At 36.4% G+C, this 21,013-nt stretch overlaps 1 protein-coding gene across 1 annotated transcript in view; it reads left to right on the top strand.

Moving 5' to 3' along the window:
* HIKESHI (heat shock protein nuclear import factor hikeshi) overlaps positions 1-19,905 on the top strand; it is a 40,190-nt gene extending 20,285 nt beyond the window's left edge. The window contains exons 3-5 of the mRNA XM_036742715.1: positions 15,280-15,431; positions 17,283-17,401; positions 19,826-19,905. Of these exons, the coding sequence (XP_036598610.1) occupies positions 15,280-15,431; positions 17,283-17,401; positions 19,826-19,880 (326 nt within the window). The 3' untranslated portion in view covers positions 19,881-19,905. The remainder of the gene's footprint in view (positions 1-15,279; positions 15,432-17,282; positions 17,402-19,825) is intronic.
* Positions 19,906-21,013: the final 1,108 nt, after the last annotated feature.

Raw genomic sequence — 21,013 nt, 5'->3', positions numbered from 1 at the left:
AGAGAGTAATCTTAACTTAAATTTTTTAGTTCTGGTGATTGGGGAAGTGCTAGGCACATGAAGTAGTCATGCATAATTTTGCTTGAATTCTCTCCTTCCTTCTTGCAGCTCTGGTCAAAAAGGAAAGTTAAAATGTTAGTAAAAGCCTTAGTTGGTTTTTAGAATGAATGGTTTAAGAAGTTTATAGCAAGGATAATGTGGATTACATGGATAATTAAGGGGATAAGAAATCCATCGATGTATGTAGTACTGAACATAATCCTTCAGTCCAGTGATGTGAAGTATGGGTGAAAGTACTGGAAAGAATAGCAAGGAAAGAAACATCATCAGAGGGAACCATGTCTCAGTGAGTGCCATAAGATGGAAGGAGTAAGAAAGGAAGAGGTGTAAGGTAAAGAAAGGCAAGTTTGTTAGTTGTGGAGCAGGTGTTCCAGAGGGAAAAGAAGAAGGGGTATTGTCGCAACAATCTGGCTGGCAGCTGCTGTAGGGGTGTAAGACCCACCAACAACCAGCACACAGAAAGCTGCCAACACAGATGCTTTTGATCTGCTTTACTAAGGAAAGCAACATAGGGGGTTAACAATCTCAATTTAATCAAACATACAAATAACATTCGCTTAGTTTAGGGGGAAAAGCCAGCACCCTGAACTTCAGAGCAAATACAAATTACAAACATATAAATAAACAGACCAAATACAATTCAGTTACCAAGGAGCCATCAACATCCGAGTTCAGCTGGGAGCTTGACAACGTCTGGCTCAGTCACACGCCACTCCTGCTATGGCTCAGAGCTCCAAGGGAGAAAGCCAACCTCTGGATTTATATATCTTGTTTCAGGGTCAAAGGTGAGTCACACATGCAACTCACCCATGTGACCAAAAAGTGTCACAAAAATGCAACTTAAAACCCACGTGGTCTAAAAGCCTCTGATGTCACAAACATGTCACTCAAACCCATGTAAACTAGGCTTTCCTTTGAGGCAAGGAGGTCATCAAGGGCTCCTAATTTAATCCAGGAATGTAGAGGCCAAACTCTTCAAGGGCATTTGGTTGAATAAGTGCTGAGAGCCCATCTTGATTGCCAATACAGGTATGCAGAACTGGCATGGGACATAGGGAAAATAGGGGTGAAGGAGGATATTATATTATTTGAAAGTCTAAAGTTAAGCATTTTTTGTGTGGCTTTGAATAGAATGGATTTTTTCCTTTGAAAACTGTCCATACACTTTTGTCCATATTTCAATTGGGAAATAGCTTTTCTTATAAATTTTAATTATTTCCTTATGTAGTTTGGAAACCAGACCTTTATCAGAGAAATATGCTGCTAATATTTTCCCAGTCACCTTTTTCTCTTATAGTTTTATATAATAGAAATTTCTCTCTTGTCTTCTGTGACCCACTCTATCCCTTGCTTGATTGTGAACTTTTCTGTGATCCAGAAATCTGAAAAGTAACTTCTTCTTTTTGTTTGTAATATCACCCTTTATATTTGAGTCATGTTTTTAATTGGAGCTTATCTTGGTGTATGGTATGAGATGTTGGTCTATATGTAGTTTCTGTCAGACTGGTTTTTAATTTTTTATCCTTCAGTGAATTCCTTATTCCTTGTCCCTTTGGGATTTTATGCCTTACCAAAGTCCAGCCCTGTATTAACTCCCACCATCTGCTGCCTTTATTCCTGTGTCTGTGCTGCTGAACAAAACAGAGGAAATCATGAAAGTGTATGTGCTCACTAGATCCACTATAAATTTATGCTAGTTAATCTCATTCACATGCTCGCCACAGCAGGCCGTCCTACTACACCCCCCTTCCCCCGCTCCCCAATAATTGATTCCCCATCCCACTTATTGCAGCAGCTGTTCCAAAGCTTTTCTTTTCTCTTCAGTTCTCCCATATAACTCCCTTCTGCCCCTCCCTGTGCTCATACTGCCTCATACTTATAATGAAAATTTGAGGTCATCTTCTGAAAGCTTCCTTCTTTTCTTTCCTCTTCAGCTCAGATCCCCTTTGACCTTGTCTCCTACTATCTTCTCTTTAACCCAGTGTCTGATAATGAGGTGGCTTTTCTGCTTATGTAGGCCAAACCTGCTACATATACCCTTTATCCCATCCCCTCCTGTCTTCTTCAACTCTTTACTCCACCATCATCCCCACTTTCTCTCTAATATTCAGTCTCTCCCTGTATTCTGGTACTTTTCTTGTTGTCTACAAATACATGTCTCTCAAGGCTTAAAAAACTTTAGGTACTATTATCCTGTATGTCTCCTGCCCTTCTCAACTAAGCTTGAGAAAATCAAGTCATTGCCTCCACTTCTTTCCACTAACTCTCTTCTAAACCCCTGGCAATCTGATTTCTGCTTTCATTGCTCTCTCCAGTCACTAGTTGCCAAATCTAACATGGTGTCTTCTAAATCCTTTCCCTTTTGAGAATCATCATCCTTTAGAGGCAGCTGAGCAACACAATGGATAGAGTCCTGGGTCTGGAGTCAGGAAGACTTCAGTTAAAATCTGGCCTGAGACACTTATTAGTTGTATGACCCTGGACAAGCCACGTAACCTCTGCCTTACATTGCTCAACTGTAAAATGTGGATAATAATAGTACCTGCCTCACAGGGTTTTTCTGAGGATCAAATGAGATCATATTTGTAAAAACCAGCACAGTGCCTGGCACGTAGTAGGCACTGTATAAACGCTTATTCCCTCCTTTTCTCCCTTTTGACCTCTCTCTTGGTATATTTGACGTTGTTGATCACCTTTCTCTTGGAAACTCTCTTGGTTCTCCTTTCTGTCTCACTAATCCTTTGTAACTTCCTTTACTGTTTCTTCATCTGTGTCATGTCCACTAAATGTGGGTGTTCTTCAAGGCTTTATCCTGGGCCTCTTCTTTTTTCTTTTTTTTTTTTAAATACTTTCCCATTTGCTGATCTCATCAACTCCCAAAGGTTTCAGTTGCTACCTTTCTGAAGATGATTATTACATCCATATATCTAGCCCTAGTCTCTGTCTGGAACTCTAGTTGTACGTTATCAGCTGCTTGTTGAACCTGTCCAACTGGATAATCTGTAGGCATCTCAAACTCAACATGTCCAAAAAAGAATTCCTTCATATCACCTGCCTCCCCTGCTCCCAGCTCTCTCTTCTGAACTTTTAAATTATTGTTGAGGGTACCATCATTCTTCCAGTCACCCAGTTTCACAGTTCTCCACTCCTTTATCTTGTTCACCCCATATTCAGTCATTTTCCAAATCTTGTAGTTTCTTTACATCTCTCACATGGCTACTTTTCACTCATACAGCTGTTAGCCTTCGTCCTATCCTCATCACCTCACACCTGATCTGTTGCAATAGTTTTCTAAGGGGTCTCCATGCCTAAAGTCTTTCTCTACTCTAATGCTTTCACTTAGCTTCCCCAATGATTTTCCTAAAACACAGGACTGAACGTATCAACGTCATTGCCGGTCGATATACTCTATGGCTTCCTATTGCCTTCAGGATCAAATATAAATTCCTTTGGCATTTAAAACTTTTAACAAACTGTTTCTTTCCTGCCTTTCTGATCTACTTTCTATACGCTCTGTTGTCTGTTCGGATTGGCCTACTTGGAATTCTTTGGACGTGATATGTAGACTCCTGTCTGCGTGCCGTTGCCCTGGATGTCTCCCATGCTGGAAATGCTTCCCTTCCAGCCACTGACTTAAATTCCCTGGCTTCTTTTAAGGTTCATACGAAGGGCCACCTCCTCTGAGGACTTCTTTTCTGGTCTCCTTAGCTGTTAGCGCTGTCCCTTCTAAGGTTACCTTCCTTCTACTTTGGATTTATCTTGTGTGTTCTCAATTCTGTGTCCTCTGCTCCTTCTTGAGGGCAGTGATTCTTTTTTCGTTTTCTTTGTTTCCCCACTTTTCCTCAGGCACGGTGCCTGGGACATAGTAAATGCTTAATAAATGTTTGTTTTTGATTGGTAAAGCTTAGATGATGTGATGAAAGATGTATTTGCAGATGGATAGTGGTAGAGGGATTCTACGCATAATGTCCATTGCTTCATCATGGTTTAGAGGTTTCTCTAGATTCTTGAAGGCTTTGCTAGTGAAGCACAAATTCTATCTAGTTCTTCCAAACAGAAGTGGTCTTGAGTCATACTTGATGCGGTCAGCTCTTGATCACCCTACCTAAGTGTAGAGCTTGGCCGTAGGATCATGATTTATATTTTCAGATGTTTTGCTCCAAAGAAATACAAATGGATCTTTTGTACCATTTTACTTCTGTAAGTGACGATGATGGACCTAGGGTCAGAAAGTATTAAGGATTTTAAATTACACATTCATTTTATCTAATTACACAATAACTATTGGTATTTTTAATGGGCTAGGAAGATATCGCATAATAAAAGATAGAGTTAACTATCCATAAAGTCAGAATATTGTTTCAAATTCTTCCCCTTAAATATACTGGCTGTTTGACTCTGAGCAACACATAACCTCACATTGCCTTAGGTAGCTATCAGAAGCTTTAAGTTGAAATAACAATTGCTTATCTGCATTTCTAGAGGAAGTTTTCCTCACCAGAAATTTCCTATACCAATAATATCACACATCTGGTCCAAATAAGGATTTTTAATGTGTAATCTTTGTTTTGTAACCAGCAGATCAGCATAAAAGCAAGGGAGCTGAACCATATCCATATTGACATTCTCACTATAAATGTGGTTTGGGTTCAAGAAATTAAAGAAGCCAAGTACTTGTACAGTACTCAGGAGTCTGATTCTCATATGTCATAAAGAATATTGAAAAAAGAATTGAAGACTGGATGTGACAAGAGCATAACTATCACCAAAAATAAAGTTGACTTTATAGATTGGAAGAGATGAATAGATTCCGCTTCATAATCAGCCCAGTCTGCTGTCTGATATGCACTAATTAGAATAAAGGTTCTATTTCCTCAATTAGGAGATAGATAATGATCAGAAGACTCTATGCATGGATATATTAACTCTAATTGGATTTATTTAACCAGGTTATCAACTTTGGGAAATGAACAAAAGCAAAATAATTGATTCATATTGACCACTGTAGAGAAATGTAACTAGTGTAATAAGGTTGCTACAATGAGGAGGCTGAAAGAACTCATAAAATGCCTTGCCTCTCAAACTCTTTATCTCCTTGATGATGTAAGGATGTGCCAAGGACACCATAGAGTACAAGTTTATAGAAGGTGATGATGCCAGTTTACAAGCAGTTATTTCAAGAAAGAGTAAAAGGCACTCAATTGAGGAGAGAGTGACCCTGAAGAAGATGTGGCATGTGAACCAACTAAGCCATATCAACCTGTTTGAATTTCTGTATAAATCAAGAAGACAACAGAATCTCAAAGAGGGGAAGATTCCAAAAGAGTGTAAAAGATCCTGGATGATACACAGTTCTGGGGGCATGATACTTAGTAAGTACTTATTGAATGGATTTTACTAAAAAGGGCAACTGAAAATATCAGTAGCTACAACCCATTCTTATGGCCTCTGATGCCCCTTCCAGCTCTTAAATTTATGATCCTATGAACAAAATACAGAGAATGGAATATTCCGTGGTCTTATTTATTGAATTTTTAAAAAGTTGACATCATTGAACAAAATATCTTGAGGGTTCTCATAAAACCAGGTGTCTTCAAAATATGTTATTAAAATAGGACAAGATTCTCCTTGTGGAATGTGTCTACTGAATAACTTGATACACTGATCCACTGAGTTTTAATACCAAGTATTTCATAAAATAGAGAGCTATATGCTTACCACTGTCATGGAAAATGTTAACACAAAGGGTCTAAACAATAGAATTCTCTAAATGTTCTTACTCAGAGATGATAGTTTACCAGTTATTTGAGAGAAATCTTTTAAACCAACACTGAAAAAACAGTATATGAACAATGGATTCCTCAGACTATAACAGCCATCTTAGTCCATGCACATAGTTGTTTTGAACAGATACTGCATATAAACAATAAACTAGGATATGAAAGCAAAACTTTTTAACACAAATATTTTCCCAGTAATGTCATATGGCAGCAGTTACAGTACACAATTTTAGAAGAACCTAAACTGCAAGTAATTTAAAAAGGATAATGTTAGTTGTAAGTAAGCTGTAACATATTACTTATAATGATTTGTGCATAAAAGACATTCTTAAGGATGCATATGGCAACAAAGAGATAAAATGAACATGTATTAAAAATAAGAAAATAGATAACCCAAGTATTCATTGATTTCCTCAAGATATTAAAACCACCAGAGGAAAACTTATAGAATTAATTGATTACATATTTAAGTAAATAGTAGAGGGATAGTAATTTTAGGGAAAGGTTCCTTTACTTGTCACAGTCATTAGAACAAGTTCAGAATAAATGGCAATCCCTTTAACATTCATGTAATATACTTTTGGTTTTACTGATTGAAGGTTTATATTCATATTGCTGTGGTTTTTATGGCAAGTGTGTCTTTAGTACTAGGTACAATGGATTTGTTGCATTTGAAGTTTAATGTGTGAAAGTTAGGCAGTAATTATTTGTTTCATTGACATTTTTGGAAAACAAACTTCCACTGTTTATATGGATTGTAATTTATGTTTTTTAAACATCTTTCAAATTGAAATTCATGCTTTTGTTATAAACATAAGTTTTCTCTTTTGTTTTAACATAAGCTTGACTTTCTCCTAAAAGAAATAAGATTTAAAAGTAACATATGGGAAAAACACTTAGGGTTGTTATAGAATCTGGCACCTTCTCCTTTGTTGCTCCCCACCTCCTTGAGGAACACATTCAACTCTTCAGATTTAACAGTAATACCCTGGGATTGAGGCCTATCCCTAAAAGAAGAAAGCATTAAGGAGCACTTTCCACCCCTGGACCTACTTAATCTTTATAATTTATTGTATGACTGAAGGTCATATTTTAGGTTTGCCCCACCACATCACAGTTCTGTCCCTTGTCTATAGCTTCTGTTCCACTTCGGAATTTCACCACTTGGTACAGGAACTTGATATTTTCTAGGCTTTCTTCTGGGTCTAGGAGCCTTAGTCTTTGTTTGTTTGCCAAAAACTCCCTCTAAAAATGTTTTGTTGATGCTCTTATCACTGTCTACTAACCAGCAACTGTCTTTCTACTACGTTTCCTCTTCCATTGCCCAAGGCCACATAGGAAATAAGCGACAAAAGCAGGTTCGAATTTTGGTTCTTTGATTCCAGAGTACAACAGTTGTGTGTGCCCAATGCCCACAGCTCTTTTCTACTACAGAAAGTACTGCTATTAATATTTTTGTATAAATGAGACCTTTCTCCCTGTCAATGATCTCCTTGGGGTTTATAGGAACTGCTCATTCACAATGCCCCTGTCATCTACATTTGTTCTCATAGCTCAAGCTTGCTTCAGGAACACTTAATGCTCCATTGCTTTGTCTGCATCCTTGATGATTTTTTTTTTTAGGTTTTAATTATTCGTTCTGAATAAATGGGTACATCCTCTGAACAGAGTACAAGGGAGAGTACAAGGACTCAGACAAACGCCAGTCCTTTTATTGATTCCCAATTCGAATCTCCTGCCAGGCTCTTCCTTGGCCAGATGCAACCCCCTGACTGCCTATGTCATGCCCTTCTGAGATGGCTTGTTTAAGCATGGGTACAAGCCTCTAACCTTTCACTGGACCTGAAGCCTTTTTCTACAGAGATCTTAATCTCTATGTATAACTACTCCTCTCCTTTTCTCTCAGCTCTTATGATGGTTATTTTAAACTATGAATCTGAAGCAGTTTCTAAAAGAACCATTAAGTATGGGTTGTTAAGGTAAACAACTATAGAGCTTTTTAATTACCAGAATCATACATAAATTAAAAAGAGGATCCCTGGCTGAGAAACAAGTGTTGAGAGTATCCCCTAAGGCAGAGATCTCAAATTAGCTGATTCTGGGCTTGTAGGTCCCACCTTGCCTCTGTCCCAGGTCTCACTGGTGTTTCTCCATGTGGAGATAGGCATGCAGCAGAGTCCGTGAGTCCCACCACTTTAAAAAGCCTTACCATTAAACAAGCACTTCCTTGATACTCTACTCTCTTTACTAATTTTTAGGTTTTATGTGAGGAACACAATAAGTTCTCAACACAGAAAGATTCAGGATCCTGTGCTGTAAGGGAAACAGGTCTCCTGGTAGCAGAGAGAAACAATGAATGGTTTTGAAGTCTGAAAACAGGAAGTGTATACATGGTGTTGAGTGCATCAGTTTTTGACACCCAAGTTAAGATTCAAGGTTTCATAGAATCTTAGAATTGAAAGGAACCTAGATTATCTTAACTCTTGTGCTTTCTCTGCCATCTTAGAAATGAAGTGGACATAAATTGTTCTGGGACTAGTTAAGAATTAATGAGGAAATATCATTTATCTTGGACATTTCATTTTCTTTAATAAATTGCTCCAAGGAAGAGCATTATCTCTGCACATTTTCATAGCTTAAAAATGCACTAATTTTGAATTATCCTGTATTTAATGTTTGCCTATAACATTAGTTTAAATAAATGGCTATAAAAGTCAGCCCCAGTGTGATGGCTAGAGAGCTGACCCTAGAACCAAGAGGACTTGGGTTCAAATCCTGTCTATTACACATATTGGTTGTATGACCCTGAGCAAGTAATTTCCCTTTTCTGTGCTCCAGGCATTTCTCTCAGAGATTAAGTTGCACAGAAGGTGCCAACCTGCATTGGTAAGAGTTTTCCTTATTTGGGAATTCTCTATATCATTGAAATCACAGGTCCTGTCACTATCTCTATCCTATAAGCTGGATAATAAAGAGATTTGTTTTTGGTGTGAAACATTTTGAGGTAGGCTTATATCTCCCAAATCTCAGTGGAAGCCTTGTAGGGCTAATTTATAACCATGGCACATTGTCAGCATCTGGGAGTACATTAAAATTGTCGTGAATGTTAGCAAACTCCTGAAGTTCTGGAACTGCCAAAACAAATGTAATCAGATGACAAGTAGGAATCAGAAAAGCATTGCAAGATGTCTTGGCTGTCTGGTCCTTCAGTTCTCTTCAAACCTACTAGGCTGAATGGCAGAAGCAAGTCAAATGGTTTAATTGGTGCTTTGGCTTAAACTGGGCTGGAGCTGAGATGAAATTTACGATGAGGATTTCTTTTTATGCTGGCAGTTTCCTCAGTGGCATTCAATTTTATTACTGACATCCATGGAGAAACTGAATTTGACAGGCTATGTTCTACTCACCATTCCATAATAAGGAACATTTGTAGTTAGAAACTAAAATAAATTTTCTGTTGATAGCAAAGCATTGTTTTCTAAATCTTGCAGTATCAGTTTTGTCAAATTTTGAGATTTTGTCATATTTGACATTTTGTCATGGACTCAGGATTTTATCCATTATTATTCCTATCAGGAGTTTAGAAAGTGGTGTTATATACAGGCCATGCTACTAAAATTGTATTATCATCAAACTTGAAAATCCAATCAGAATTGAGATGGTATGCAAACTAATAAGGCTGTTTATAGAAACTTAAACATCTTTCCCATATCTATGTTGAATATGAGAAGCCAAAAATTACCAATTTTAAGTTTCCTTCTGCTATGACCAAATCATCGTCATCATAGAATGTTTTTCAGAAATAAGAAAAAATTTAAAACTTTTAATTCAGGATTTAAATAGGAAGACCTTTATTATTATTGGATATATATAATTGAAGCAATACATATGGTTGCCTTATACATCCTATTTGGTTTTTTGTCAAGATGGCTTTATAATCTTCTAACTGTTGGACTCTCCCTCTGCAATGATCTTACCCATGCAGAGATATGTATTTGAAGAGTTCATAAACACAACCCCCTTATACTTTTTCATACCCTAAAAGCTCAACCTAAAACCTTCCTTTTCATTGTAGGTTGACTATTTGTAAAGTGTCTCAAGATACAAAGAGGAAATGGCTCAATGTCTCAGGCAGGGAGAGTTCCAGATGGGGCAGCGGAAGTGCCATCTACAGTGGAAAATTGTATGAAGGATGGGAAACAGAAGAGGCCAAGATTGGAGGAGCAGGTGGGGGAGTAGGACATTAGTTCAGATGTAAGATAGTGTATATCATAAAAGTATTTGTTTTTATGTTTGGCTTTAAAGATACTTAATATCATATCTATAATACTTTTCACTGCATAGTTGTGTTTAATCTCAGGATGATGAAATAAAAGAGCAGAAACAGTAGAATCATACTGGTATTGGGAGACCATGGTGAAACCCCAGCCTTTGGCTGTAATGTTTTAGGGAGAAGAGATATGCGCCACAGTTTTCTCAGAGAACGCAGTTTTTTAAAACTTGGAATACAACTGAATTTGTCATGTGATGAGGCTCTTCGTTATTTCATTTTACTTTATCTTAGAGGTACTATTGTGAGACAGTATTAAGAGTGTGGGAAACAGTTCCAAAGTTCTTTTTTTCCCTCACTTGTTTCCACATTTTCCTCCTTGTATTAAGGGTTAGAGTATTTATATTACTTACGTGCTAATTTTCAAAACTTTTATGTTCCCAGGAAAGAAAACTAAGCATTGAAGAGGAATTTTAAAAGAACAACTCTGTCATCTCTTTTAAAATTAAAGTTTGTAATGAAACAGGATTCGGCTTTCTCTTTTCCATTTTTTGAGATTGCCTCTCTCCCTGTTGATTTTGCTTCTGTAACTCCCTGTTCTTTGTGATGTTACTGTTTTTTAGTACTGTAACTATGAAGATGACCTTGGAGTTAAAATAAGCAGTTAGGGATAATATTCAGTTAGTCCTTTTTTCTTTTTCACTTCCTGTTTTTGTTATTTGATTGGGGTTTTTTTTTGTGGGAGGGTGGGGGGAAGGCAGGGCAGTTGGGGTTAAGTGACTTGCCCAAGGTCACACAGCTAGTAAGTGTGTCAAGTGTCTGAGGCTGGATTTGAACTCAGGTCCTCCTGACTCCAGGGCTGGTGCTCTACTCACTGCGCCACCTAGCTACCCATATTTGGTTGTTTTTTTCCTCAGTGTATGGCTCATTAAGAATCTCTTGATCCTCATGGTCTCCTTTTCTCCCGTTCCAGCTCAGTTTTTAGGAAAGACAGTAATGCCCAACTTATTTTGCAAATTTCTGTTCTGAGGAAAGAATGAATGATGCTTGTAAAGAGGCACCGTGGACTCAGACTGCTATATTTCCTTCTGAAGGGTGATGCTTTTCCCCCCACGTGAAGTGAGGGGAGAATAAGAGGTATAGAATGGGGAAGAAGTTTTGTAAATCTGATTTAGTCAGCTGACTGGTCTTTATTTATTATGTCGTGAATTCCCAGAATGTCATTAAAGTTTGTACTATATAATTCACCATTAAATATATGCTTTTTGTATTCCTTTATTTTTTTTTAGTGTATATTAGTCTCGTTTCCCAGATTGTAAGCTCCCTTGAAAGCAAGCACCATCATACCTTGACATCCCCTAGAGTACCTAGCAAAATTCTGGGCACAATAAAGATTTGGTTTGCTTACTAAGTGAATATCACACATCTATATTCACATGCTTTCTGAAGCTAGATAGATAGGGTAATCCAATTTTAGACCCTTTTTTTTGTATAAAAGACCAAACACCTATTAGAAGACACTGAAAAGAAGAATAAAATTCTGAATGTTAGCTGTTCATTGCTTTTTCTGCTAAATTGACAGTAAAGATTACTTTAATTGTAGTATTTAAGTTTTTATAGCAAAAGGAAAACATCTAAGTGTGCATGAGTAAACTTTTTATGTTGAGTAAAAGACCATATTTACTGAGCGCCATTTGATTTGTCTTTCTATTGTATCAAAATTAGATACCCATATTGCTTCTAGATTGTCTAGCCTGTCCTGTGTCATTATCATGGTGATTATCTTAGTGATGTCATTCCAGTTAAGACAGTCATTATTCTTTGACCTTTCCTTGCTGTCATGAACATCTAGAACCCTTTAGTAACTTGAAGGTCTCAAGCTGTAGACTTTGCAGATCCCGTGCTACCAGAGACTGAGGAGGTGTGTCAGTCTTACCCTGTATGATGTTTCTTCAAGCCATGCAAAGGCTTTCTCATTGCCTTGACACGAAAGCAGAATATTTAATTCGAGAATTAATACTATCTCTGTAGAGTGGAATTCTGTACTAACAGTCAATTACCAAGCATCTTTAAAGCACCTAATATGCAAGATATTGTGTCAGGTTATGGGGATACAAATGCAAAGAGTGAAACAGTCTCTGCTAACAAACATCCTCCCCTTACTCCTAGAGCCTTCTTTGGACTGCTCCCATTTGCTTTGAGGTTTAAGAGTTTTTAGAGTAAAGATTCCAAGAATTAACATGTCTCTTTCTAGACACACATTAGTGATAGCAGTAGAGAGCTTTCCTCCTTACCCTTCTCCCTCTCTCTCTCCTTCTCTCCCTCCCCGTCATAGGATGCTTTGGATGCTGCTTACTAAATGAGGCAAAAAAAGAATCTTAACATGTCTCATAAATTCTGAATTTGCATGACATTTCAAAATGAACCAATCATGTAGAAATATTAAAACTGTTCAAAATTAAACTAGTTGTTTGCAAGATTTTTTTCTTTGGTAAAATTCACTTATTTGTAAAGCTTAAAAAATTTTAAGTGTTGAAGTTTGCACCCATAGAGTATCTATTTCTTTGAACTATTTTTCTCGAGTCCCATGTTTCCATTTTTATACTTTTGTTAAACATTTAAGAGTTATGGGTAAGTAGTTCAAGGTAATAGAATGATGGATTTTTAATTAGGGGACTTGAATTTGAAACATTGCATGATCATAGGAAAGTCACCTCACCCCTCTGGCCCTCTGTCGCCTAACCTTTTCAGCCTGTTTCTTCCTTTGTAAAAAGGATGATAATTGTTCTACTTACTTCGTGGAGTTTTTGTGAGGAGGGGCCTTTGTAAACCCTTGAAGCACTATATAAATATGATTTTTATTGTTGTCTACATTAGAGATGAAGAGCTATGTGTAACATACAACATCTATAGCATAAAACATAGCATATATTCATATAGAATGTGAATCCAAATCTGTGAAAAGAGATAATTAAGAATTATTCACCAGCATTTATTAAGATACTTTATTTAGGGCACTGTATTTGGGAAAGCATTTTTGAATTCCCCCCAGCAGATTGACCTTTATGATTAATCGTCATAGGCTAACACCAGCGTATATAGAACCACAGAAGTTCAGAGTGGAAAAGACCTCAGGGACCATCTAGTCCAGGCCCCAGAAGAGAATTCCCTCTACAATGTGCCTGCTATGGGGTCATCTGGCCTTTGCTGAGACACCTCTGTGGATATCCACTTACGGATCACTCTTGTTTGGAAGTTTTTCTTGACATTGAGCCTAAATTGCCCTCGTGCAGTTTCCGTTCTTTGCTCCTGTGTCTGCCTTAAGTAGAACTTCTTCCAGCTGAAGGATTTCGATGTTAAAAGATAGCTATCAAATCCCCTCTGAGTCTGCTCTTTTCCAGACTGGATATTCCTGTAATCCTTGAGGTTTCTGCTAGTCCTCAAGGCCCTTCTTTCATCATCTCACCTAGATGCTGTCCAGTTTATCAATGTCATTTGTAAAATGACAGGCAGCTAGGTGGTATAGTGAATAGAATACTGGCGCTGGAGTCAAGAAGACTCATCTTGGTGAGTTCAGATCTGACCTTAGATACTTACTAGCTGTGCAACCCTGGGCAAGTCACTGAACTCAGTTTCCTCATCTGTAAAATGTATCTTTGCCAAGAAAACCCCAGAGTGGGTCACAAAGAGTCAGACACAACTGAAAACAACTAAACAACAACAGCGTCCAGAATAGAATATAATACTTCTGGTGTGGTGTCACCAGGGTTGAATTCTGGAGGACTATCTTCTCCTTATTGCTGTATTCCCCCCCCCCCCCTTTTTTTTTGGAGGGGGGAAGGCAAGGCAATTGGGGTTAAGTGACTTGGCCAAGGTCACACAGCTAGTAAGTCCTCCTGACTCCAGGGTTGTTGCTCTATTCACTGTACCACCTAGCTGCCCCTGTCTTCTCCTTATTTCTGGATGTTAACAGCTTCCTTTATTCAACCTAAAATCACATTGGTGTAAGATTTAACAAGTTTCTCTTAAATTTAATTGTATTGGGTTCAGCCTATTGCTCAACTTATTTCTATCCTGTTAAGTTCTTTTTGTATCATGACTTTGGGGATATCCAGAGTGTTAGTTATTCCTCTAATCTTTGCATCATCTGTAGACTATGTTGATAGTTGATTCAAATCATTTATAGTTGATAAAAATATTAAGTTGCCCAGGACTAAGCAAAATCCCTGGGCTTTCTGCTGGAGACCACTTCCCAAGAATTAGTTAACTTGGAGAGTTGTCTGGGTTTTCTTTTTGAAGCCTGTTCAGCTAGGTCTAAATCCATCTGTTGTTTAGCCTACATCTTTTCCATAAGAATAACATAAAAGACTTTATCAAATTGTGTTTAGATGAAAACTAATTAAGATTAACATGCATTCAGTGAGCACCTAGTGATTTACATTTAAGAGGGAAGGGGTCTAGAAACATAATGGAGAGTCAACTTTGGATGTCAGGAAAATAAAGTAGTTTAAGTTCTAAAAATGATTTTTTTTTAAAGAGGCAATGAGATCTAGTGGATAAAATGAATAACTCTCTTTGGAGTCAGGAAGACGTGGGTTGAAGTCTGGACTGTGATACTAACTTGCTTTTGACCCTAGGAAAGTCATTTAAGCCATAGTTATTTTTCTGAATCTTAGACTTACCCCTAGAGTGGTGGACTAAGTTATCTAAACTGCAGATTCATTGATCCTTGAGTATTAGCACATGGGCAGTCCAAAAAATTACCTAATTACAGGATAGTAAAAAATGTTTGCTGTTGACCATTCATGATGACAATTTAATTATCTTTTGTTAGAGGAAACGATCAGCAATGAAGAGCTATACAACATTTTGTAGATTTAGGAAATTATCCCATAGACCTAGTATTGTTTCTTTCTCTAGTATCATGTATGTCATACTTTAAAGCAATTTTTGTGAGTTTTGAAAAACTATTTCTTGATGTAAGAAAACCTATAAAAACTCAACCCTTTTTTTTGGCTTCCAAATATAAACAATAGACTAGTATTCTTAAAGTGTTTGTTACTTACTTTTATATATGGGCCAAACTTTTACCATGTTATACAGATCTGTTAATGTATGTGGGTCAGTATTATCATAAATGTAATCCTGTACTTGCCATATTTCTTTCAGGGGAAGGCAGTCAGCATCCTTTTGGAGCCATGAATATTACCCGTACTCCAACTGTTGCACAGATTGGCATTTCAGTGGAATTACTGGATAATCTGGCCCAGCTGACTCCTGTGGGCAGTGCTGCTGTGTCATCGGTTGATTCATTCACTCAGGTAATGTAATGAAAATAGAGAATAATTTCGCATACTTCAAATGTTAGCCTGTTAGTTGTACAAATTAAACATTTTTTAAAAAATCACAAATTATTAGTTAACAAGCTCTGCATTTAGAAACTGGTCTACTTGTTTTCCCACCAAGTATTTTGATCAGTTGAGAAATATCCAGTGTGTTAATTTTTTAGATCGGAAGATTAGTCATGTGAATTTAAGTGGAATGTTGTCACAACTGACATTTACACAAACCTGTCAGGGGCTGAGACCTATGAGTCTCTGACATGTTATAAAGTCCTGTGCATCAGAGTGCATCAGCACTCTGCTTTAACTGAGGAGGGGAAGATCTGTAGTATTTTTTATCTACTTCAGATCAGAACACTAAAAATGCACTCTTTTCAAAGTTAGAATACGGAAAAAGGATTTAAGTATAAAGAAGAGATTCTTTTTGTGTTAAATATAAAAAGGTTCTTTTTGTGATATGCTATCACATTGCTTATTGAATTTAAAAATTAATAGCATCTAATGCAGACGTATTAAGGAAAACAACAAATAAATTCTCATAAAGTATGTGAATTAAAATGAGTTTATAACATAGTAGGCAAGTATTTCTTGTGCTGTTATTCACAAAGTGATGCAAATTCACTTAATTACTTAAAAAATGGAAACCTGTATGTTTATGGTTTATTTTTTAAAAGAGACAGTGGGTCAAAATGGATAGAGTTGACCCTGAAGCCAGGAAAAAGCAGAGTCCATATATTGCCTTTGACACCTCTTGGCTATGTGACCTGGGGCAAGTGTTGTAGGTGGCTGTCTGAGACCAAGTCTTAGAGAAACTTTCAGACTGCATTGATGAGGGATTCCCCTACCCTAGTGACATTATAGATCCAGTCCCTATTTCTATTCCTGTTAGACTGGGGGAAAGATTTTGTTCTTTATCCATTTAAAATATTTTTTCTTTAAAGCATAAAAAATTCAAATTTTCTAACTCAAACTGATTTCGAATAAAAAGTATCTCCCAAATATATGCCTTTGTTATTTGATTTGCTATCCATTAATAATAGCTCAAATAGTTTAATTTTTTTGTTCACTCTCCCACCTTGTCCCCTCCTTCCCCTTTATTTTAGAATTAATTCCTTCTCTTATTAACATAGATATTTTAGTATGATTGTTTTCGGAAGCACTTTTTCTAATTCTCTTCTTGTTAAGGAGGATCCTCCACTATAAAGTTTTTAAAAGTGTTGCCTGCAGCTGGCATTTGATGCTGAATTTTTGTTTCTGTGAAAGGGGGAAGAGAATAATTTTCTAGTGGTCAAAAAAGTGGTACTTAGCACCTGACTTAGTTAACTTTCACCTCTGTGACTTAAGTGTCTAGTTTAATTAACTGTTTATACTGTCCTGGGCAAAGCTTTGAGATTATTTTTTGTTTGTTTGTTTTTTAAGGGCTGGGAGTATTTATGTTGGAAAAAACATTTTCTTTTCCTTTTTCTACACATTCTTAAAATTTTGTAAGTTTGGAAGTTGAAACTACTTGATAAGGACTGCTTTTGAATTATAAAGACAGTACTAGAGAAACACTTATGACTTCTAGAACAATATAGCATGCTGGAAAATAAATAAATCTATTAAAACCTATTTAAGGGAAAGATGCCCACATTTTAAGATTGCAGTTAACTTTGGGGCATGAGTAATAAATAGTTCAAGACTTACTGTTTGACAAGATGAGAAAGGAATCTCATTTCATTTAATAAATAATTAGACATAATTATTAATACATAAAAAAGTTGAAGAACCAAATAAACAGTATATTTTTAGCATGCATAGTAATTCATAAACTATTGATTTGCTTTTCAGTTTACTCAGAAGATGTTGGACAACTTCTACAATTTTGCTTCATCATTTGCTGTGTCTCAGGCCCAGATGACACCAAATCCATCTGAAGTTTTCATTCCAGCAAATGTGGTTCTGAAATGGTATGTGAAAATATATGTTTTCACTTTTAATAACATTTATTTCCTGACTGTATATTTGTAAAATCAGAGGGAATGAATGTATTCTATATTGTCAGGAATACTGACTTTGGAGTCAGTGGACTCGTGATTGAACCCCAAATTACCATTTACCAGAGAGCATATTACAGTAGAAAGAACATTGACTTTGGAGGTATAAGACCTGGCTTCAAGTCTTTCTTTGAAATAAACTATCTATGTGACCATGACCTAATCACTTAATCTCCCTGGACCTCAGTTTCTTTATCTGTAAAATGAGATATGAGTAGATGGCTTTAGAGTTTTTTTCTTAACTATTTGACCTTTGGGTCTCATTTTACTCGTCAGATAATCTCTATGATTCTGTTTTTTGTTGATCTTGTCATTTTATAGCCAAGTAGACTTTTAAAGAAATTGTCTTTAACTCATCACTAACAGTACTCATTAGCTGGTTACTTGCATGATGTTAAACTAGGTACTATGGAGTTAGTACAGTTGTGCCAACCACGCTCATTTATGATAATATTATTCACACATGGTTGATAAACACTACCATGACCACCCTGTCCTTGTTACACTCTTGTGCTTAGCACTTTATCTCCCAGGTGGTTCTCCCACATGCCATCCTAGTATAAGACCATGGGAACATAGGTTTAGAGCTGGAAGGGACCCCCAGAAGGCATTGAGTCCAGATGCTCATTGTATGAGGAAACTGAGACCCAGACAAGTAAAGTGACTTACCCAAGGTCACACAGGTAAAGCCAGGCCTCTTACCTTCAAAGCTACTACTTTTCCCCCTATACCATAATGTTTTCTAGCCCAGAGTATCAGACAAGTCCTGGTGCTGCTAAAACTAGATTAAAATGCAATTGGGATTATTTAACAAAATAAATACAAAAACAGTTAGCTCTTCCACATTGTGACTTTTCCCATCATGGTTACAATGTATTACGGGTTGGCATTAGAAATTAAATGGGAATTTTTTGGTAGTTTTGCAGAAGCCAGAGATAATATGCGAAGGCCAGTAGGTGACACAGAAAAAGTTTAGAAACTCAGAAATGCATAAAATATATGTATGGTATTGTATAATATCTTCTTTGGTACGAAGGGAGAGCCAAAAAATTTAAGCAGATTTTCCATATCACAGAGGTGCTGTGCCCCTAACCCCTGTGATGTGGAGGGGATAACTGTACAATAGAACATAATGTTAAGAAGTGGCTTTCTAAGTCAGTATGGGCCACTGGGATGGGTAACCCATTTCTAACTTGAGGTAGACAACATTACTTTAGTCCACCTGACTCATATCATAGAGATGTTAAGTGACTTGTCCAAGGTTATGTGGTGGTAAGTAAAAGGATTTGAATACAAGTCTTCTGACTTCACATCTGTGCTCCTTGCCACAGCTCTGGTTTTCTCTCGACATGGAGCTACATCTTATAAAGTTGTTTCCCTTGATGTCATATCGTCACAAAATTGATTAATGGTATATGTGAGAGACTCCCGTGCATAGATGTGTGTGGTTACTGCCCTAGAGGATTTTAAAACCAGGGAGGGTTTTTTAACACATAAAAGCCAGAAATGTTATCTGGAGATTCTTAGAAATATTGTGTTAAAGATTTTAAATTAATTTACATGTACTTTGAAGACATATCTAGAAAGACTTAAAATTTGGTCATATCAAACTTCAATAAGAATTTACAATTTAGACGCAGTAATGGTCTTCATAAATATCAGGATATGCTACATTGTGGCATTTTTATGTTTCTGTAGTTTGCTACCAAATCTATAGTTCTAGGTGATTTCAAGTTCCATATTTTTTATACCTTGTAGGACAACATTTTGGAATGAGGTAATGTATGTAAAGGCAAAGCACTTTCTGTACCTTAAAGCTCTACATACATTTCAGCCATTAATAATAATTAGTTCTGTCAGCATGGGTGGCGTAGGAGTTGAACAGAACCTAGGCTTGGAGTTGAGACCTATATTCTAGTCCAGCTTCTTGACTCTTACTAGCTTTGTAACCGTTGTAAGCCACTCGAGGAAACAGCTAAGTCTCTTCATCTGTAAGATGGAGATAAAACTTGTAGCACCTACTTCAAGTGGGGTTGTTTGGGGGATCAGATAAGAAAGTGTGTGTAAAGTGTTTTGTAAACATTCAAATAACATAAATGTCCACTATTAACATTACTACTATTATTGTCCCTGATTGCTTTGGATTTGAAATTCAGTGAATACCGGTGAAATTAAAATACCCGATTGTAACTTTTTACCAGGTAATTGCTTCTCCCCCTTTTTTATTTGCTAACTTGTTTTCATTTTCTGCTGTGCCCTGACTTGTGCATAATTTGGCAGATGGTAAGATACCATTTTAGTTTTCTTACGTGTAATTGTGTTTGCTTTCTTTTCTAGGTATGAAAACTTTCAAAGGCGACTAACCCAGAACCCTCTTTTTTGGAAAACATGATTTAAATAAAAGAATTTTTAAAGGGTTCTGAACCATTGTCATATTTTGAAGATAATAAACCAACCACCATTTAAAAGCATGAGGATAAAAGAAAAATAATCCAAACTGAATTATTAAACTTAACTAAAATTAAAAATTAAATTAAAAACAGAAAATCTATAATGTGTTTTTTCTTTACAGATTAAACCTATTCAAAAAGAATAAAAGCATTTAATCTGAATATGCACTAATTAAAATAGATTTTTAACCGTCATGATTTTGATGCCTCTAAGAGCAATATGAAACTTAACTAATAATGGCATCACATTGATAAATCTCTTTAATTTATTTTAAAAATTTTGTTCCAGATTCAATAACCAGTTATGTAAAATTTCTTTTGTAGATTTCTCCCTCTAAAAACTTCAGAAGTATACAAATTTCCATGTATTAGAAAGTAACAGGGCTAGTTTTTTATTATGATTAAAGTAGTCTCAAGTTAAGAAAAGTGACTGCAGTTTTTATATTCTGAAAGCTCATTTTTTTTCTCTGCATGTTTAGTAATGTTCATTAATGAGCATGAATAATGCTCTAGGTTTATAGAATATTGAAATTCATTAACTGTGCATGTTTAGAGTAAACTTGGTCGGAGGGAGGAATGGAGAATAAAAAAAACACTTTTCTACTTTGAAAAATCTTCATGCTTTTAAAAAAACACACAAATAAACATTGTGTAAGTGATATTGTTTTTGTGCCTATTTGATGGGAGGGCAGCCAAAAGGTAATAGTTTACTTGTATTTAAAGCATTTGGTACAAATAGAGCCTCTCCTCTCCCCCCACCCCTAAAATAAGATCTTACTGAAAGTGTAAAAAATAAAAAAAGGCACAGGATGAAAAATATCACTGATTCTAGACTGTGCACTGGTTTTATATTGATCAAATTCCCAGAAAAAATAGGCTGCCTCTCTTTGGATCAAAATGGTCCAAATGTTTGTATTTAGACAAACCAGAGCTTCCCAATCAGTTCTTGCTTTATGTACATTTGCACTACGCAGATTTGACTTTATATAAAGAATTCCGAAAGAATTCCAAAAGAACACGTTAACTTCACTGTATAGTACTATGCTGACTTTCTTCTTTAGACAAATTGCCTTGT

Source organism: Trichosurus vulpecula, chromosome 2 (genome assembly GCF_011100635.1).
Source record: "Trichosurus vulpecula isolate mTriVul1 chromosome 2, mTriVul1.pri, whole genome shotgun sequence".
NCBI classification, from domain to species: domain Eukaryota; kingdom Metazoa; phylum Chordata; class Mammalia; order Diprotodontia; family Phalangeridae; genus Trichosurus; species Trichosurus vulpecula.
Note: the sequence above shows the minus strand (reverse complement) of the source record. Positions and strands in the feature narration are given on the sequence as shown.